Source organism: Sphaerodactylus townsendi, linkage group LG07, assembly GCF_021028975.2.
Source record: "Sphaerodactylus townsendi isolate TG3544 linkage group LG07, MPM_Stown_v2.3, whole genome shotgun sequence".
NCBI lineage: Eukaryota > Metazoa > Chordata > Lepidosauria > Squamata > Sphaerodactylidae > Sphaerodactylus > Sphaerodactylus townsendi.
This window is the reverse complement of record NC_059431.1, coordinates 17786321-17806844: the sequence shown is the minus strand read 5'-3', so window position 1 is coordinate 17806844 and position 20524 is coordinate 17786321. Positions and strand designations below refer to the sequence as shown.

The 20524-nt window shown below is 43.8% G+C and overlaps 1 protein-coding gene across 1 annotated transcript in view; it reads right to left on the bottom strand.

Moving 5' to 3' along the window:
• Window positions 1-6756: 6756 nt before the first annotated feature.
• The window catches only part of ONECUT2 (one cut homeobox 2), an 84853-nt gene continuing 71085 nt past the window's right edge, over window positions 6757-20524 (bottom strand). The window contains exon 2 of the mRNA XM_048503015.1: window positions 6757-10223. Within this exon, the coding sequence (XP_048358972.1) occupies window positions 9937-10223 (287 nt within the window). The 3' untranslated portion in view covers window positions 6757-9936. The remainder of the gene's footprint in view (window positions 10224-20524) is intronic.

Here is a 20524-nt window from a genome sequence, read left to right as displayed (position 1 = left end):
CGATCCCCGAAGGGCTCCGGCATACATTAGGCATACATAAAGCAGCCTTAGGCCACTGCTCATCTAGACCACTACTATCCGGTCTGGTTGGCAATGCAGTGGCTCTCCAAGGCCACCAGAAAGGTCTTTCTCATCCTTGTTAGCTAATATTCTTTTCAATGAAGAGGTCGGGGATTTGAACCCGGCACCTCCGGCAGGCAAATCATGTGACCTACTGCTGAGCTAATTTTGATCCCAGGCCCAGGCTTCAGTTCAGCAATAGCTCTAGGCAGAGCCTCTTAGAGTTTGAGGCTGATTCCACATTGGCCAAAAACAGCAGCGTGAAAACGGTGTGAAAACAGTATAAACCCTTTTACACCATTTTAAACCCTTTTACACCATTTTCACACTGCTGTTTTTGGCCCATGCGGAATCAGCCTGAGAGAGGCCTGGGCCGCCTCCATTTTTAGAGGTCCCAGCAGCAGTGAGGGGTCGGAAGCAAATCCAGCGTGGTTCCTTCCCCGGCCTTCTCTGCCGCCATTGAGACCTATCATGGCTGCTGGTCTTGCTACCCCTGTTGCAGTGGTGGGATTTAGCAGGTTTGCACCACTTCGGCAGAACCGGTCGTTAAAATGGTGCTTGTAAACACCATTATTGTTAAATTATTTGAATCCCACCACCGGAACCGGTTGTTAAATTATTTGAATCCCACCACTGCCCTGATGGAAGGGGATATTTATTCGTAGCATGCATTACTGGGACCCAAGTTTAAAACTGGTGAACATCTTCTTTTAATCTTACCAGGGTATTTCTTTGACTGTACACGTATAACCTAATCTGGAGATAAGGTCAAAAGTCTAGATTGGAGGTCCACCATGAAGATGAGGCCAAGATCAAGTGGCCCTTCTCCATGATCTCCTCATAAGGCTCTGGCTCTGAGCAACTAGTTTCATCCTCAGCGACTAACCGGGAAAGGATTGCGCCTCCCCGCATCCTTTTATCCGGCCAGTTCAGTGCGGCCGGGATGAGTTTCACGAGTTGTATCCATGGAAACCTTTCTCTTGCGGGCAGTTGCCCCTTCCTGGATGAAGGCAAATGTGTTGACAATCAAGGTTGCAGACCCGTTTTGGAGAGGCAGGGAAAAGAGGAAGGGGGTCGGCAGAAAGATAAACACAGAAAATGTCCTTGTCAGAATTAGCAGTCCCCTCAAAACGGTGTTTCTTTGGGGGTTATCTGAGTTGCAGCTGTACATATTGAATGTCAAAAGAGGGGGGGGGAAAGTTCAAAAATGAGCAAGAGAGCACAAGCAAAATGCAGACCGCACAGAGAAAGAAATCTTTGGTATCTTTGGTATCATCAACACGATTAAAATTACAAATGGAAAAAACTCAGTGAGGTAGCCTCTTTGGTTCTCACTAGAAATAGAAAGTTTTTTTTCTCCTTTTTTCTGGTTTTTTTTTAATCCTTTTATTTATTTATTTTTTTACACACACACAAAGTTCATTCTTGGAAGCAGCTACTTTAAGGGTTTCTCTCTTTTTAAATTTATTTCTTTATTATTATTATTATTATTTTTTGCTTGTTGTTATTATTTTTTTTTAATATTTTCCCCGCCCCCAGCTTAGGTTTTTAAAAAGCCACAAAGTTCAGGCAAAGTGTTGCAGTGTCTTGGTTTTTTAAAATATTTTTTTGAATCCCCTGTTGTTCCTGAATGCGTGGTTTTAGCCAAAATATTCCTTGCTTGTCCAAAAAGAAAAAAGGAAAGGGAAAAAAAAGGAATATCACTCTGTTGTTCTGACAGCAAATAAACTGTAGTGCTTTAAGTTGATTTGATAAAAAAAATATAAACTATACAAGAGCACCTTCAGTAGATGCCGAATAAGTTAAATAAATAAGTTATATTATGAAGGCTTTTTTATGTGCCACAACAATAATTAAAACTTATGCCTCACTGTTTTATTATTATTATTATTAATTATTATTTTGAGTGAGGTGAAGAGGAGGAATTAATTTAAATAACTTAAAGATTGATCATTTAATAAAGCATTGAAAGTGATTATAAGAAATAAAAAATACCCCCATTAGGGGGGAGGGGTGGGGGATTGGTAATATTTTTGGTAATTTATCCTCCCCCCTGTAACAGAACTTGGCAACTTTCTTTAAAACAAAACAAAATCCAATCCCTAATGTTAAAGTTATGCGTTAGCCTCGGATTTGCATCTAAGATGCACTACACTTCTAGGATTGATCAATACGCACAATTAAGCGTAGCCAACAAAAGGCAAACTCACTTGGAAATTGGCCCTTGGGCATGCCCCATTGAAATTTGAGGCAGTTGCGTTCATCTGTGCTTTCGCACAACTGTGTTCATTTCAATGGGACGTGCTTGGGAGCAATTCCAGGTGCATCATAGCTGTTATCATCAGGAACGTCATTCAAAGAATCGCAAAAGATAATCAGTCTCCACCAAACCCGGAAGTTTTAGCTCCAGCTAAAGTTGTCTTTGATGCTCAAGGTTGTACACCTGCATCCAACTGCAGATTTGACTTGGAATGAAGGTTTTAGCGTGAGCGAAAACTTGTGGGCTTGGGGGGGTCTCCATCCAATTCAACAAATTACACAACTGAGAATCAATATATCGGGTGGCAGCCTAAACATTACCAGGGAAGAAGTAAAGGCTTTGAAGTTGACTGGCATAACTTTAAACAATAACGAAAAAAAATATTCTTGCAATAAATATTGTCAAATAGGCCAAATATAATCTATAAAGATCACAAAGTACTTCAATATAACAAGCAAGAAAAACATCAGACTTTGTTCCCCCATAGCTATGTCATTGCCGTATCTCCTCTTTTTCCCCCTATTTTGGGTGTAAAGAAAAAAAAGGAGGTCGCTATTCCTGTAAGTCGGTGTGAGCTTTACATTTTGCTGGTTTTTGTCCCTTTGTAGGTCTTTGGATTTAGCTTTAGTTAAGAGAGATCCAGAATAAAGCTATTCAACCGAAGTAATCAAGCACATTCCTTGTTCCTCCACAGATGATTAAACAATATCCAAGGTTTCTTGAAAGTTGAATTCATCTTGGATGTGCCCATGAAAAAAAACTCCAAGTATAGAGGTAAAGAAGATGTTGGGATACTAGGCCATTAGAATTGCTTTCGGGAGCTGAACACAGACAAAAGGGGATACTTAATGCAAAAAAAAAAATAGAGGTATTTGTCAACCATGTTTATATCAGAATATGGTAGAAAAGAGTAATAGGTATAAAAGGTTGCCTATTAGGGGTGCAAAGAAGATGGGTAATTTGGGACACTGTGGGGGGTGGGGGTGGGAGGGAAGAAGCTCGGTATTAGAAATAATTGGCTCAACCATTGTCCAAAATGCAGAACATTAATACCGTCTTTCAGCTCTGACTTATTAAAAACAGAATATGCTTCTCAGGTTTGAGTAGACGTACCAGATGTTGGAATACCAGATGCAATATGGGATTGTTTTTTCCTCTCCCCCCCCCCCCCACCTCCACAGTGTGAAGCTGAGAGATCCTAAAACCAATATCAGAATTTTGAAAGGAGAACTCTGGTAGATCTATGCAAACGTACACAGGTGTTCTGGCGCATCAAATATGCATACCTGCATGGACATGTATATTTGTGCGCGCAGCATATTCTGTAAACCTTTGAGCACTTCGGTCCTCACTCAGATGAATCTGTAGGAGGCCTGATACCTGATCCCACAGCCCTTCAAGTCTTTACCCTGACCCTACAATACAAATGATTCTGAGTGGTGACATCACTTCCCTTTCCTTGGAAAACCTACACTGGTTCTGCAAGAACTAGTAGTGTATATATGTCCCAAGATGCCAGGACCAATCACAGGAATGCAGTACAATCCCAGCAAAGTCACATACACCCCCATGAGATTCACGGCATACTCGTGTAAAGCTGTCCAAAGCCGCCTGCCGATGACCCCAGCGAGATGTATGCCAAAATATGCATCAGAAAATTGATTTTCGGCGCATTTTCTAAAAATAGTGTTGCAGTAGAAGATGAAATGGAAGACTTAATAATAAGTTTCAGCCCTAAGTGGGATGGCTCAGGCCCGTCCGATTTTGTCAATCTTAGAAGCTAAGCAGGCTTGGATCGGAGACAACCAGAGAAGTCGACTAATACACATGAGGCAGGTAATGGCAAACCATCTGTTTGTTTCCTACAAAACCCTGCAAGTCACCATAAGGTGCCTACGACTTGATGGCACTTTACACATCCGCCAGTGATCAATTTAAGTAAGGTGAAGTCACAAAAATGTACCACATTTGAACCCATTTAAAAAAAAATCACTGGAGAATAATTGGGGGGGGGGGGATCCACTAATGATTCTAACTAAAGTTTAACACAGAAATAAACTGGATTTAGAGTGTATACCTTTCCTTAGGAAAACTTGGGAATTCTGACATAGAGTTCTTAGCACCTTTACCAAACTACAATTCCCAGGATTCTTTGGGCAAAGGTTAATCAGGATATGCCATAAAGGTCACTTGGCCAAGTTGAGACCTGGGAGCTTTGCTTCTGTAAAAGTAGGGGCCTGGTTTGTTGTGGCTATATTGTTGGCTGTCTATCAATAACGCAACTATCTTTTATCTCATATATGATTGTTATATCTTGTTCAGTGCTTAAATAATGCAAGTAGCTACGGTCTGCACTCAGCACACCTGAATGCTTGGAGAGAACCGAAAATGTCACTTAACATCTGCGGTTTGTTTGTCGCCCAATAGTTCTTTCTGAGCCGCTGTAGCTTCTTGCATGCCTATCACAGAGCCGAAAAACAGCTTGGCTTCACTGCATGGTCTTTGACTCGCAGAGACCAAAATCCTCTTTGGATAAGGAGCTTAGGTGTGAAATTTCCAGTTTCTCCTCATCCTGCCACAGCTAGCTGAGCAAGGGTTGCAAATTTGTCTGTGTATTGAGTTTATAATGAGACCTTGGCCACATCTTTGACGGTGATGTTATGCCGGATGAGTCTCAAGGGACCAGGGGATTTGTTCTGATTCTCCTTCAAACTGGTGATTCCGATTCGAAGCGGAGGGGTATGGTAGGGTCTGTTTGGCTCAGTACTGCGGAGGGCTCCTTTGGTTCGGATAAAGCACATCATTATCAAATGCACTTTAGCTCCATGCTTTTTGTATAGCAGTGTGAAAGTTGCTGAGGAGAAGATAAGTCTCCCAAAGTCCCTGAAGTCCTTTAAACAGATGCCACCCTCTCTAAATGCTCAAAGATCTCACATAGCTTCCCCACCAGAGCTTCCAGGGCCAATTGACAGACTTGGTGCCAATCTTGATTCAAGGACAAATGCTCTGACACTTCAATTTGGACGGTAGTGCGTATTATACCCCTACAAACATGAAGTAGTGTCTCTTATTAACATCCATGAAAAAGAGCTATGGTTTAATGGTTCTCACATCTTATTTCCAGGAATCCTCGGATTCCTCAGAAGCTTATTAGGAGTTGTTGGTGAGAAAATCAAGTTTCCCAGAAAGGCTGGGATCTTCCTGGTACGGACTTTTCTGCATTTCCCTTTTCCTTGGAAGTTCATGTTTCTTTGTGGTGGGGGAAGGGGGGGGGTTTGAGGTTGGTTCTACTTGTGTTTTGCTCTCTCTAGCGATCGATTCCATATCACCCAGGTTTAAGGCCAGCATATCTTCCTTTAGATTTAAACTGCAGGGTTTTATGCTAGATATAAACGTACGTAATAATGAATCAGCCTCTAGAGGGAGCAAAACACATGCAGATTTGAAAAAAAAAAGACCTGAGGAAACAGGAAGAAAAAAGAAGCGAGGAAAAGGAGAATGCAGAGAAGCCCAAGATGGCAGCTTGCTCATCATCATTTGCTTTTTAATGGCACAGAGCCACAAGGGGTGTCCTACAGCACACACTCTCAGTGTAGGCAGGGCAGCTGGGGACCCCAAAGGCCTAAAAATCTGCTTCAATTTATGGTGCTCTTTAAAGCGTGTCCCAGAGTCCTTGCAAATTACCAGCATCCAGTGGCACAAGGGATTTCTCAGCAAATCTGGAAATGGTCTACTGAAGATAGAAATAAACTGCTTTCCTGGCATATTGAAAAAAAATGGCTTACTATGAAATGTCTAACAGGTATACTATAACTGATTTGGCTATGGATGCTTGATGTACTTACGTGTGTGTCTGCCCCTTCTAACAAAAAGCACAAGCAGTGAATAAATGTAAGCAAGCTAAGCAACAGCGCTTGTTCCCCAACTGCGCACATTCCATTTAGCAACTTGTTTAAAAGCCTGAGAATTATAAAAGGAACAAATAATAATGCATGGAAAAAACCCAATGAATATCTTCTGAGAACAGGAAATGACCACTATGATTCAAAACACAAAGTCTGCCTGTAGTTCTGGGATCTTATTTCTCTATACAACAGAAGCAACCTGTAATGCCAATCCAAAACTCATGCATGGTATGTTTTCCTGATCTGTCCCTGTGACCATTGAGAGAATTAAAAATCAGCATTTATTTGTTGTCATGGTGATTCTTAATGGAAATGTAGATTTTTGATGTTAAAATCTTCCTATCCGTACTCATTTTTGAGAAGAAGAAAAATCCACCTCCGAAATCTGAGCTCCTCTGAATTTTTGGAACTTTTGAAATGTTATCTGTTTTCCATGTAAGGACTATGTACTGCGGCCAAATTAATTTTTCGAAGAAATAAATAACGTGCGTGTCTTTTCTCTATGGAAAGTTGTCTTCCTTTCTTTTTTCCCTTTCTTTCTCATTTTGAAATCTGTGCTCTCAGCAGTAACAATCTCCACGTATTTTAACAGTGCTAGATTATAGAACACAGGTCAGTTTCTTGGGCAGTCAACCGATTCTCAAATAGTTATAGTTTCCAAAATATCAAATCTGTAAAAAGAATCCCAAGAACCTATAGCTGGCTCACTAAATTATCAGAGGTGGATTTAGTCCATCACGTGGAAGTAGCATTCATTTCTAATTATTAGAATGAAGTCAAAATTTCATTGGAGGTTTAGAAATTGGTGGCAATACAGTGTTTCCTAGTTGGGAGAGGATCCCTCCCAACAGAACGGGGGGGGGGGGATCCCTCCCAACAGAACATGTGGGCCCAAATAGTGTGATACCTATTGGCTGTGCGGACAAAAACTGGTCATGCATCTCTGACTGCTTCAGGTGCAATAACTTTACATCAGATATGAAGGGTCCTACAGAGTGTGGTGTGCAAGAAGTAAATAGAGGAAGTGGGGGAACGTGTATGCAGGAACTGGGGGATGTAATAAGGTCTGACCTGGACAATCGTCCCGGGAAGATAACCTACAATACACATATTAGGTCATCAATGGAGAAAGGGACAGAACATTTAGCAGATTTAAGGAAGTGCCATCACGTTATATAAGAAAATTTTGGACTTGGCTGGTCATGACTCAATGGACACATGAAACACCCTGAATAACATGATGAAGAGTTAACTGGATTCCATGATCTGGACTCTCCCCCACCCCCACCCCCCATAGTATCCCTCTCTCAACCAAGAAAACGTCACCAAGTTGGCATTCACAACATTTCCCCTCTAATCCTGCATTGTTAGAAAAGAGTTTAAAAAGCACGAAACATACACAACCTCATTGAACCAAAACTAGCATTTCACCAGTACGACGCGCTCCCCTCCCCTCCACCCCTCACCCACCCTGCTAGTTGTGGTTAGAGAAGATTGTTTAGTTTAGTATCCCAACATCTTATACTTGGAGCCCACAGAATCCTTTAGAAGATTCCATGCAGGAGCTGAAACTGGGGGGGAAAAAAACCAGAACTGAAAGAAAATCATCTTTTGCTTGGTTGGTTGGTTGGTGCTGCTCAAAAGAAACAGAATCAATTTACCTTTACACAGATCAATGGTGCTACAAGCATATTAGCTGTGCAAGGGAAGTAAATGAACTGAACGAAAAGTCATGAGAAATCCTCATCTTTGGTATTGTAGCTGTTGAGGTCTCGGTTGCTCTGTTCCTTGTTCTTTTGAAAAAACTGCATAGGCACAAATTAAAGACAATCTTCAACTTTAAGATTACTGAGTTGTCAAATGAAGCAGCAATCCCATTGGCTTTTCCATTCTTTTCTTGTCAACCCTTTCCTTGAACTCTGCTTCCTAAAAATGTCCCAAGATGTCTGTCAAAACACAGTGTGTTCGCATCGGTTTTGTTTTTTTCCTGACGTGCTTCCTTGTTTTGGTTTTTTTTTTTTAAATTATTATTCATTTCTTTTTAATTTTTTTTCCCTAAACGGAATAGTTTGTTGCAGTAGTAGGTGCAGAAAAAAGTTTCTTTGGTTTCAATTAAGTAGTACATAAAAGAGTCTCAAGTGTCTTTAAAGGATCGTTAACAGCGTTTGGCTTGGTTTTGAACACTCAAGCGGTGTTCCAAAGAAAGGGGGCTATTCACTGGTAAATATGCACATTGAGGTGACTGTAAGAGCTCCAGTGAGAAAGATGGCGAATGGGTACCATGAACACTGGACACTAGCACGGTGAAAAGTTAGCTTCGCTACTTCCTTCGAGAGCATTGTCTCTTCAGGCTCGCCGGGAGGAGGAACCGAAAGAGAGCTAGGCGTCGACTGCTGCTAATTTCTAACATACTCAGGATCTGACTATGTTGATGGTGATAACAAGGATGAATGTTAGAAAATGGTGATTATGATCTTTGGTTTGCAGAAGCCTGCATCTTTGGTGTGCTGCATTCTTACATGATGTGGTAAGGTGGAGATGAGTTTTTTTTTTTAATCCATGGAACAGACCTGGAGATTAGAGTTAAGTAAGCGATCAAGTAGACGGTAACATCTCGAAGGCATAGTTTTGTCTTATTTTCCTGCCTAAAAACACCAGCTAACGTGAATAGAGAGAAGCAATGTGGCAAAATCAAAACCAAACCCGTTACTTGGAGGACGGTGACAAATTGGATGTCTTGAAACTAATGAGTGTGTGAATCGAGGTTCTTTCCCACCCCCTCCAGAGAAATAAAAAACCCTCAAATGTTAGAGCTTTGGAAGTGTTGCATTTGCTCTGTGTGGTAGCATTGAAACTGGTTTCCTGAGTGTGTGTCGGCACTATGTACAAATAGAAATTGTGAAAACCTGCAAAAAGTGTGCTTGAAACCAATGTGTTCACTAACACCTCCCTAACTCCGAGCACGTCTTGAAAGAACAGGCAAAGAGTCCAGAGCTGTTCCACTTTTCTCTGTCTATTGTCTTTGTGCTTGATAGTTTGGGTTCAAGGGAACCGAATCATACTGATCCAAGACTGTATGTTCACAGACAATATTTTCTTTAAAGACAATATATATATATTTTTAAAAGCCCAAAAGGGTGTAGTCAGATCATTCTGAAAATATTTAATGTAACAATGCCTGAGTTTCTAAAATAAAAACCCAATGTTCTTAGGTCTTATTTAAAGTTTGTGCTCAGTACTTGTATGTTTCATGTTTGTGAGCTTTGGTATAGTGTAGTGTATATAATCTAAGCATTCAGACAAATAAATTAGGTCAGACATGTTTGGCTTTCTTTGGGTGGCCAGTTTTCTAAGCCAGGCACCATTTTGCCTGCTGATCCCAACAAAAATCCCATTCATCAAAACAGATGAACGAATATTTGAAGTTTGGCCTGGCTCTGCCACCTTGGCTGCGGATCAACTGGAGTCATGAATGACCTATTTCTATTTCAGACATGCTTAGCTTGTCTTGGGTGCATTTTTGACTTGAACGCTAAAAAAAAAGAAAAAAGGGATAGTCGTTTAAATCAGATTCAATGTCCTAAGCTGGAAATTAGTATTACTGTCTAAGAGAACTGTGCTTTCAAATCACCAGTGAAGGGCCCCGTTAAGAATACGTTTCTTTCGTTACACATTAGTTGAGTTGTGCCCAATTTAGATTCTGCTCTTCGATCATGCTTTGGTACAAGTGCTGGAGGTTGAGGAAGATCCCCCGGTGCTCAGGTCATCTTGCCACTTCTCGAGACTCCGCCTCCTAGCATTCATGAAGAAGTTACTGACCGTAGTAAGTTCCAAGCCCAGCTGTTGCGAGATCGTGATCTGCATTTCTTTGGACGGACGTTTGTTCTCTTTGAAGATGGCAAAAAGTGTTCTACGTTGGAGATCGGTGAAGACCAGACGCGATTTCTTCTGGGAGTTGTTCCTGTCTTTGTTTGGTTCTTGTTCTTTGCGCTTGCAGGCTTGGGAAAGCGAAGCAGAGACAGGGTGGGGGAGGGGGGAAAGAAGAAAAAGAAGAATCAATGCGCGCATAAATACCAATCAACTGAGCAGGTGATACATTGAAAACATTGATGAAGCCGTAGATGAGATGTAAACTGTTAAACTTTATTGTGCAAATTGCCGAGATGTCAATATTGTACCTTCTCAGGCTCTCAATTGAAGTAACGAATACAGATAGCAGGCACCGGGAAAACAATTGCAGTTAATGTAGAGTGATAATTAACTGGGTCAGCAAGACCATAGAGCCAGCTTAGGCAGCCACACCTGAAGGGGGTTCGGCAGATTCATGGAGGAAGGGGTCTACTACCCAGGGTGCATAAAAGGATCTGCCGAGACAGCTAAGCTCTGAATACCAGCGCTAGAAGGCAGCATAGAACAGTGACGGCGAACCTTTTCGAGACCGAGTGCCCAAACTGCAACCCAAAACCCACTTATTTATCGCAAAGTGCCAACACGGCAATTTAACCTGAATACTGAGGTTTTAGTTTAGAAAAAATGGTTGGCTCCAAGGCGTGCATTACTCTGGAATAAGCTTGGTGGTAGTTGTTGGCTTTGCTTTGAAGCAACCATGCAACTCTTCAAACGGGTGAATCATTACCCTAGGAGGGTTTACTCAGAAGCAAGCCACATTGCCAGCAACCGAGCTTACTCCCAGATAAAGGATCGTACTTTAGTTCTTTGCATGAAAATCAGTGGGGTTTAGCAGCGCTTAACAGGGTTACCTATACTGCTTCCCCAAAACTAGGTCTTAGGTTTAATGCTAATAATTGAGCCCAGTGGCCCAGGCTAGCCTAGATGTGTGTGTGGGGGCAATTCCCCCCCTCCACATTATGAACTCTGTTTGTGCGTGCCCACAGAGAGGGCTCTGAGTGCCACCTCTGGCACCCGTGCCATAGGTTTGCCATCACTGGTATAGAAAGTAGCATCAGGGGAAGGCCTCCGTTTCTACGATCTGTTTGTTTGGCCTTCTAGAGCGACTGGTTGGCTGCGGTGTGAAACAGGATTGCTGGATTAGGGCCCTTTCCGCACAGACACTTTAAAACAAATCAAATCCACAAACACTGAGAAAACTTCAACGAGAAGGAAGAGACTCTGAGAATTAACAAAACTTGGCTCCCAGTACTTAAAAACGCCAGAAGCAAAGGCCAGTGGCGTGGTGGGTTCATGGACAGTGGACTCTACCCAGACACAGGGTTTGCTTTCACTAAGACTGTTGCTGCTGCAAGGAATGCAAATGCAAATCACTCCCTGGCCTGAACACACACACACACACACACACACACACACACACACACACACACACACACACACACACACACACACACACACACACACACACACACACACACACACAATTCAGTGCAGTCAGCCACACTTTTGAATAGTAAGTTCCACCCAAACACTTACTGATTGGTTCCCCACCCTGGGACATAGACAATATATACCCCACTAAACATTCCCTTCTCACTGGAGACAGTGTGTCTCTGTGACACACCTCTGAAGATGCCAGCCACAGGCGAAACGTGAGGAACAAGATCTACCAGACCACGGCCACACAGCCCGGAAAACCCACAACAAACACTTTAAAATGTTTTGAGGCAGGAAATAAAACATTTCCTCTGTGGAGTTCTAAATTATTTTTGCCGTGAAGTGTTCTATTTGCAGCCTCAAAACGTTTTAAACCAATGTGCTTTTAAAACGATTCTTTAGTTGAAATGTTTTCAAAACAGCTTCATTTGTCTTTACTGGCCTTTGGCTGTATTAAACTATTAAACTATAAACTAAGTTTCATTTGTCCGTGCAGTCCCTTTAAGATCTTTCCCTTGCCTCTCTGCCTTCCCTGCATTTCCTCTTTGGTGCCATTTTCTCAGCACACCTTGCCCCTCACCTGTTTTCCTGCCGGTTTTTTCTGTTTTTCCTGCAAGTTTCTTTATTTGGGGGGGGGGGGGGGCTGATAATTGAAAAAGAAGAGTTTTGGATTATACCCCACTTTTCTCTCCTGTAAGGAGACTCAAGCCCTTGGCCCCTTACGCACACACAGAATAATGCACATTCAATCCACTTTTACAATTGTTTGAGGCCCTTTCCCCACTTACCTTAAGCCCCGCGCTACTCTCCGCAAGTAGCGCGGGGTCCCACTGCACTCCCCACGTCAGGAGCGGCAACAGCGCAGCCGCCCCGACGCTGCCGCTCTTGCGCCCCCTCAGCACGCGGCATCCCTGGCGCTGGCAAAAACGGCGCCTTTGGATGACCCCGCGCAGGGATGCCGCGCGCTCAGAGCAGCGCACAGCGACGGCGGCAGCAGGAAAAGTGGGGAAAGGCCCTGAAAGTGGATGTTGCTATTCTGCACAGTAAAATCCAGATGCAAAGTGGATTGAAAGTGGATTATTCTGCATGTGCGGAAGGGGCCAAGGTGGCTTACAAGCTCCTTTTCCTTCTTCTCCCCACAACAGACACCTTGTGAGATAAGTGGGGCTGAGAGTGTTCTTAAGAACTGTGACTAGCCCAAGGTCACCCAGCAGGAATGTAGGCGTACGGAATCAAACCTGGTTCTCCAGATTAGAATCCACCTGCTCTTAACCACTACACCACACTGGAGTAGCAAATTGTGTGTATTTTTCTGCTGGAAAAGACCCTGTTCACATATATCTATGCACATGTTTACTTCTTCAGGACAGAAACATTGACTTGCATGTGTGAAAGAACCATCCTGTGAGCAACACCGCAGCCCGAGCTTGTGCATTAGTTCAAAAACGACACTTGTCAATGGAAGCAGTCTGCATGTTCAGCTCAGATAGTCTCTAGCAGGGGTAGGGAACCTGCGGCTCTCCAGATGTTCAGGAACTACAATTCCCATCAGCCCCTACCAGCATGGCCAATTGGCCATGCTGACAGAGGCTGATGGGAATTGTAGTTCCTGAACATCTGGAGAGCCGCAGGTTCCCTACCCCTGGTCTCTAGTGTTGAATAATCAGGTGATTCAAACAAGTTCAGGCATGTGTGAATTGGCTTTTAGTCCATAATCACTTAGACAATATATACTATATCCTTATGACGAGTGCATACCAATGGAAGTGGCTGTGAAATGAATTCAAACTACGGAACTCTTTTAGCATAGCGGGTCAAACATCCTTGACCTAATATTTTACATCTACTCCTGTGGACTCTACAGTTCTACATTTCCTTCCCTGCTCAGCTGCGCTATGCTGACCAAATGCAGCATCAGTCTGCGAAGTTAATGCATATGGTTGGAGACATAGCTGAGTCAACACAATTCGCCCCCTCTCCTCCTTTCCCTGAGTATGCAAAGGCCTCGCCAAATGCACATTATGAATCTCAGGTTCCCTGGATGAACAGAGGAAGGCCAGCCTGGAACAGCAATGTTTTTACAAGTCTGTTATCTGCAGCCAATCAAAAACAAGCATCCTTCACAATCCCCCAAACAGTTGGCAACTGAAGCCCAGTTCAGACATTCAAGACGCTTTCCGCGTGGTCAGCTTATGGGAGCAATGTAAAATAGGGATTCCAATGGCAATTAAGAACTAACCCGTCCTTTTTAGATGGAGAAGAACTCTATGGAAGCCACGGAGTTTTGTGGCGAATGCTAGACCATCACCCTGGCACAACGCCAGGGCTTTCAGGTCATGCCGGAAGTGACATCAACATGTGGAGAGGACGACAGCTGATTTCCTCAGTTGGCTGGCCTGACTTTGCCTGCCAACCAACTAGGGATGCCAGCCTCCAGGTGGGGCCTGGAGATTCCTTGGAACTACTTCTTTTTTCCAGACCACAGATATCAGTTCCTCAGGAGAAAATGGATGGTATATATCCTATTGAAGTCCCTTCTCTGCCCCAGTTTTCTCCACTACAGGCTCCACCCCCAAAACTCATAGCTGGCAACCCTACTAGCGGGCAAGTGAAGCTATTTTGCTCCTCATTTCCAGCGTACACCGAGACCTCCCAGGTTAGCTTGTTACAGAGGAAATACACAACAGAGGTAATGTCACAGCTCACTTCATCAGGACGAACGCAAAGCTGCCAATAGACTAATGACCCCTTAATTCTAGGTGCCCGGGGGGCTTTTGTTGTTGAGTGGAACATAACTGGATAGTAGCCAGTCTTACCACCAGAGGTGGGATCCAGCAGGTTCTCACAGGTTCCCAAGAGTAGGCTACTAATTATTTGTGTGTGCCGAGAGGGGGTTACTAATTGGTGATTTTGCCACGTGATTTTGGCCTTAGTTACGCCCCTCCTCCGCTCCTCAGCAGTAGCGCGCAGAACTTGAAGCAGTCTAGCAGGAGGTGCACCGGTGTGCGTGGCAACCTGCGCCTGCGTGCATTCGTTTCCTGCCCAAGGACCGGCGCAGGGGCTGCGTCCTTGCCACAGCTCCGCCCAGGAATGCTTCGCCCCTGGAATGCCCAGCCACGCCCCCCATTGTGCCCCACCCAGCCCCATTGGCACTAAGCCAGTTTTAATCCCACCACCATGGGAACCTGTTACTAAAATTTTTGGATCCCACCACTGCTTACCACCACAAATATTTTGGATCATAGGTCAATGACATACGGACATCATGCATTACAGAAGCCTACAAGCGACATCAGAGAGGAGAAAAGGCAGCGGAAATTATATGTGATGGGAAGTTTAAAATTTGAATTTTGACGAGAGGAAGTCACTTCACAGGAACAGGAGGAGTTGGGGCTGACCTTTGACCTGGATATGGCATCACAAGATATGACCTCACACCCCACTGAGCTCTTTTCCCTCCTCAAACTCTTTCCTTCTCAGACATCTCCCCCAGAAATATCCCAAGCCAGAGTCAGCAACCCTGCTGACAGTCCAGTTGTGCGGTGGCAATTTTTTTTGCTCCCCCAATCAAATAAATAAATACAAATTAACAGATTGATACAGTCATAGAGAACGGGGGAAGGATTGGCCAAAGGTATGGTCAGAAGGCATGTAATTCATCAGGTGTGGAACTAAACAGGTGTGTGTCTGTTCATGCCTAGATGGCAGACTTCTTAGTGGACTGTAGGTGTAACCCCCATACTCAGAATGGGTTGACCCAGAAAGGGGTGGAGACTCAAAGCAGCAGAAGGCTGCAGAGCTCATGTAGTTTGGAGGAGACAAGGCTACCAGACTCGGACCTTGATTTGTATAAACCCTTAACACCTTGTTAAGGTAACTGCAATGTTGTTGGGAACTACTGGGAAGGTAGTTGTTTATATTTGCTATGTTTCAGGGTTTCTTTTTATGTTTGTAATGGGTGAGAGTACTCCTGGAAACCTTCATCATGTTGAATCCTGTTCATCAAGCCCTTGGAGTCTTCAGGAGCCAACCCACTTGCAAAGAAGAATTGGACTTGGCAGTATCAGTAGACTGTAATAAAAACACTGTCCTATTTGCCATGAATTAAATCACAGACGCATCCTTGACATTTGTGCATTTTTACTCTAACACACAATCCCAATAGTAAAAAAATGTGTTCTTTTGAAGAGTGATAGCATAGGCTCACATTCAGGGTAAAAGAATGGTGATTTAATCATACTTTGTATATCACCACCAATGTTCTTGGAACATGACCCCCTAAAATAAGTTTTTAAAATCTGACATTTTTTTAAAAAAAAATCTGACAAAAATACAGTGCAAGGAAATCTGTGAGGTGAGGGAAATGTCTTAAAGACCTACACACAGCAAGTGAAAACTTTTTCAAGACATTTTCAGAAAAAGAACTGCCAGGGAACAAGATGCAAATAAATCATTTTGAGGCTGGAAACAAAATATTTGGCGGCTAAAAAATATTCGGAACTCTTTAGAGGAAACGTTTTATTTCCTGTCTCAAGACATTTTATCTTGGTTATGCAGAAAGAGCCATTGGCCAGTTCCCCATGGTCAATTAATTGCGTGATACTCAAGCGAAATATCAAGGATTCAGGAAAAACTCCCCATTGCCTAATGGACGAACAAGGATTCATCCCGGTTTTGGCGCTCATTCTCCCCCTTATCCTGCGTCTTTGCAGAACCTGCTTGAAAGTACTACTTTTTTAAAAAAACACATCTTTGATCCAGTTGGAGGGGAGGATCGGGGGTCTAATCTTGGTTCAAATTTCTGCCATAGAGCATGACGCCAATGCCTTACAACCAATCAGTGTGCGCGGTGCTGTTCTCACAAGAGCACGAGACAGCATCAGAACCAACCAGAAACTTGGACGGCGGAGACGTGATGACGTTCTGACGTCAGAACGTCAGCACGTTTTTGCGGGAGAAAAAAAAGGTCCCACCCTAGCAGGGCATGACAGCCAATCAGAAGAGACCCGCCAAGCCGATCGCATGGTAGTGGGGATTGTTACATTTCTTGAATCTGAGATAGGCCTAGATGTCTTCACTGGAAACATGCTGCGGTGGGGAGGTTGAAACCTTGATGAAAAGGTGCAGTTTATTTTCAAACTTGGTTTGATCAAGATTGAATTTCCCGGTGGGGATTTGGCCATTATGTTCAGGTTTTAAAAAATCATGTTAGAGTTTTGTCCAGATGGCGCTGTAGCTGCTTTGAATGTTGAAAGTCTCGAGAGCCTCCCCCCCCCCCAAGTTGTTTGAACAGTGCAGTAAAGTTCAAAGTTGAGTGAACTGGGTGTCATGTCAGAGTCCCTAAAAATGTTAACAAGAGTTTCTATTTGTGGTGGCAGGGAGATTTCACTGGGAGGGGAAGGTGGGGGTAGCAAGCGAGGGCACTGGGAGGGGAAGGTGGGGGGTGGCAACCAGGGACAACAGGAGAAGGTGGGGGTAGTGACAAGCAGGGGAAGGGGAGGGAAAGCTGCGTTGACAGCCGCATTGTTTGTTTGCCTAAATTTGGCGTGAATTGGGGGGATTTAAAGGGAGAGCTTCCTTTAAATCTCCCCAAATCCATGCCGAATTTAGGCAAATAAAACAATGCTGCTTTTCATGAGGCTCCCAAACCCCCTCCCTCAAATCCATTTGATTCTAGTGGGGGGGGGGGCAGTAGCATTGTCAGGGTACCCCTGGGACGTGCTAACGGCACCCCAGGGTACCACGGAACCCTGGTTGGGAATCACTGCTTCTACGTGCAGTCTGAAAGGCATTCTACTCTACCTGGATCTAGCATCAGCTGAGAACTTCCTGAAGTCAGAGGAGTAGCAGCAGTGGCCACACAGGGTAGCCAACAGGCCTGGAGAAAAAAATTCCTTTCTCTTTAATGGGATTTTAAAGGGATTTTAGCTATTCTATTTTATAACTAGTGGAGCTTATGTAATTTGTACTTTATTTATCTGTATTTAGTTCCTGCTCCCCTTGCTCTGATTGTACTTCTAGTAGACTTTTATGTTGTACACCACCCCGGAGCCCTTCGGGGATAGGGCGGTATATAAAACTAAATAATAAATAAATAATAAATAAATAAAATGGAAGCTCAATGTGTGGAAATGGACAGCTGAAGCTTCTTGGGGCTTGGAGGGAAATAGCACCACTTACTAAATAACATCCAGTTAACCATCTATTAAAGGGACAGGAAGTAGGTGTCTTTAGCCACCATACCTGGACTCAGACTCTACTAAGAACCCCATGGCTACATCTAGATCAGGGGTCTGCAACCTGCGGCTCTCCAGATGTTCATGGACTACAAATTCCATCAGCCCCTGCCAGCATGGGAATACCAGACCATTCCAAAGCCTAACATACTTTCAGATAGAAGTTGACTCCTTCAAAGTCAGTGGCACTTGGTGGGTGAATTCAAAACTGAGAAGGGCCGCAAACAATGAAATCCTCAACTGAAAACTCCTACCAGAAAAACCAGGAACCTATTTGGATAGAAGAAGGCCTGTTTGTCTGAATGCGTGTGTGAATGTGCGTGCATGCGTGTGTGTGCGTGTGCACCCCTGAGAGGCTTTGGTCCAGTTGAGACTTTGTTGTTGCAAGTTTAGCCCAGGTGGGAAGTGGGAGAAACAGAGCTTAGGGTTCCAGTAAAGTTCTCATCCGTTTACGCTGGGTGTCTGAGGAATGAGTCATATGAGGTTTTCCCTTCTCTTCTTATTGCCTCACTTAGGTTATTTATTTATGATGCTTGTCTCCACTCCGTTTCCACGAGAAGCCCGGAGAAGCTGTGGAATATGATCAGGAGCTACAATTCACTGCAGTTCCTAAAAGGTTTTCTTTTTGGTGGTGGCGTGGGGGGAAGGCTGTTTTATAACATCACTAATTCATGGCCTGGGGCATCATGCGTCTTATAGTTATCAGTGGCTAATGATAAATAATGCAAAGCCTGCGTGCTTCTCGATGCGATTCGGTAAATACTTTCCTTGAACTGTTAAGTTTGCCCTGGAAAAGAAATGGCCGAGGTCCGCTGCGCCCCCCCTTCCCCCTCCCACCGCCAGAGATGCGCATCTCTCTAAAAGGGAAAAATGGAAAACGTTCTCCACAGTGAGGCAGTTCACGATGAAGGTTAGGGAAGGAAAGATGTGTCTGATGGCACATGATGTTCTGTCCGTTCCTCTCCCGATTCCCTCAGCCGCTGACTCTGTATCCCAAGAATGACCGAATTTGCAATCAGACATTCTGGCTGAAAACCATAAATGCATATCTGCACAGAGGAATATGCTAGCAGATGGACACCTAGACAGAATTCCCAGTGCTACCCTAAAACTGCTGCTAATTTGAGATCCTGGAAACTGCTTGACATAGGGAGAGAGCAACCAAACACGAACGCGGATCCTAAGCATCAGAGGGAAAATGTAGGCAAAATCTGAGTTTTCCGCCCCCCTCCGCCCCCGAATGGGCCCTCCCCCACCACAACCAAGCAACTTTTTTTGCACCAGGTCTTGAAGTCAGTGTATGGACCTGGGGAGAAGGAGTAGGGATATGGGAGGCAATTTTCCGCCCTCCACGCGACTAAATACATACCGTCGCCCTCTCTGGGAGGGGTTTTTACTGACAGTTTTAACGCTGGACGCCAAATGGAACGCTGTAATTTTATATATTTTAAAGATGTTATTGATTTTAAATGTTATTGTTATTGCCATATTGTTTGTAATATTTGTTGTCCACCGCCCAGAGCCCTTAAGGGATGGGGCGGTTTATAAATGCAATTATAAATGAATAGAATAGAATAGAATAGAATCTTTATTGGCCAAGTGTGATTGGACACACAAGGAATTTGTCTCCGGTGCATATGCTCTCAGTGTACATAAAGAAAATACATTTGTCAAGAATCATAAGGTACAGCACTTAATGATTGTCATAAATGAATTGTCATAAATGATTGTCATGAATGAATGAATGAATGAATGAATGAATGAATGAATGAATGAATGAATGAATGAATGAATGAATGGCTGCACCCAAGGGACATTAGAGCCCATATGTTCCCCTGGGTGGTATGTCCCTGCTAAGCATACTTCCAAGGTAACTCATCTAAGTCACAGTTCTTTTACACAGCCTACTCCCTACTAGGGATGTCAGGTGCCTGCTAAGGGTGGTCGAATCCCTTCCATTGCCTGTCCTTGATCTAAGGAGCAGTGGAAGGGAAATGGGGAAAGAAGACAGCATTGTTGATGTATCAACATCACTTCTGGGAAAGCAGCTGGAATTGATGTCATCCCCCTTCAGATGTTCTAGGAACTGACTACATCTCTATGGTATTTAGCATAGTTTGGGAGATTCCTAGAGTGTTAAGTGGGACAATAACTTCATCTCTGGGTTTTTGCCTGGAAGTGATGTCAGCATATCAGCGACCCTTTCCCCTCCCAGGCCCTGCCCCTAGACTGCTCACGGTGAGCTTAGATGCAGGATGGTATCCCTACCCCTTTCAGATGGTCAGCTATACGTCTGCTATATCTCTCTAACTTCCTGTTGTACCTGCTTATCTCACTTTCTCCTGAACATCTAAAACTGCAATGATTGTCATGCCCTTATATAAAGCAGTGGTGCGACCGCACTTGGAGTACTGTGTCCAGTTCTGGTCGCCGCATCTCAAAAAGGATATTGAGGAGATAGAAAAAGTGCAGAGAAGGGCAACAAGGATGATTGAGGGACTGGAGCACCTTCTCTATGAGGAGAGGCTGCAGCGTTTGGGACTCTTTAGTTTGGAGAGGAGGCGGCTGAGGGGGGATATGATTGAAGTCTACAAAATTATGCATGGGGTAGAAAATGTTGACAGAGAGAAATTTTTCTCTCTTTCTCACAATACTAGAACCAGGGGGCATTCATTGAAAATGTTGGGGGGAAGAATTAGAACTAATAAAAGGAAACA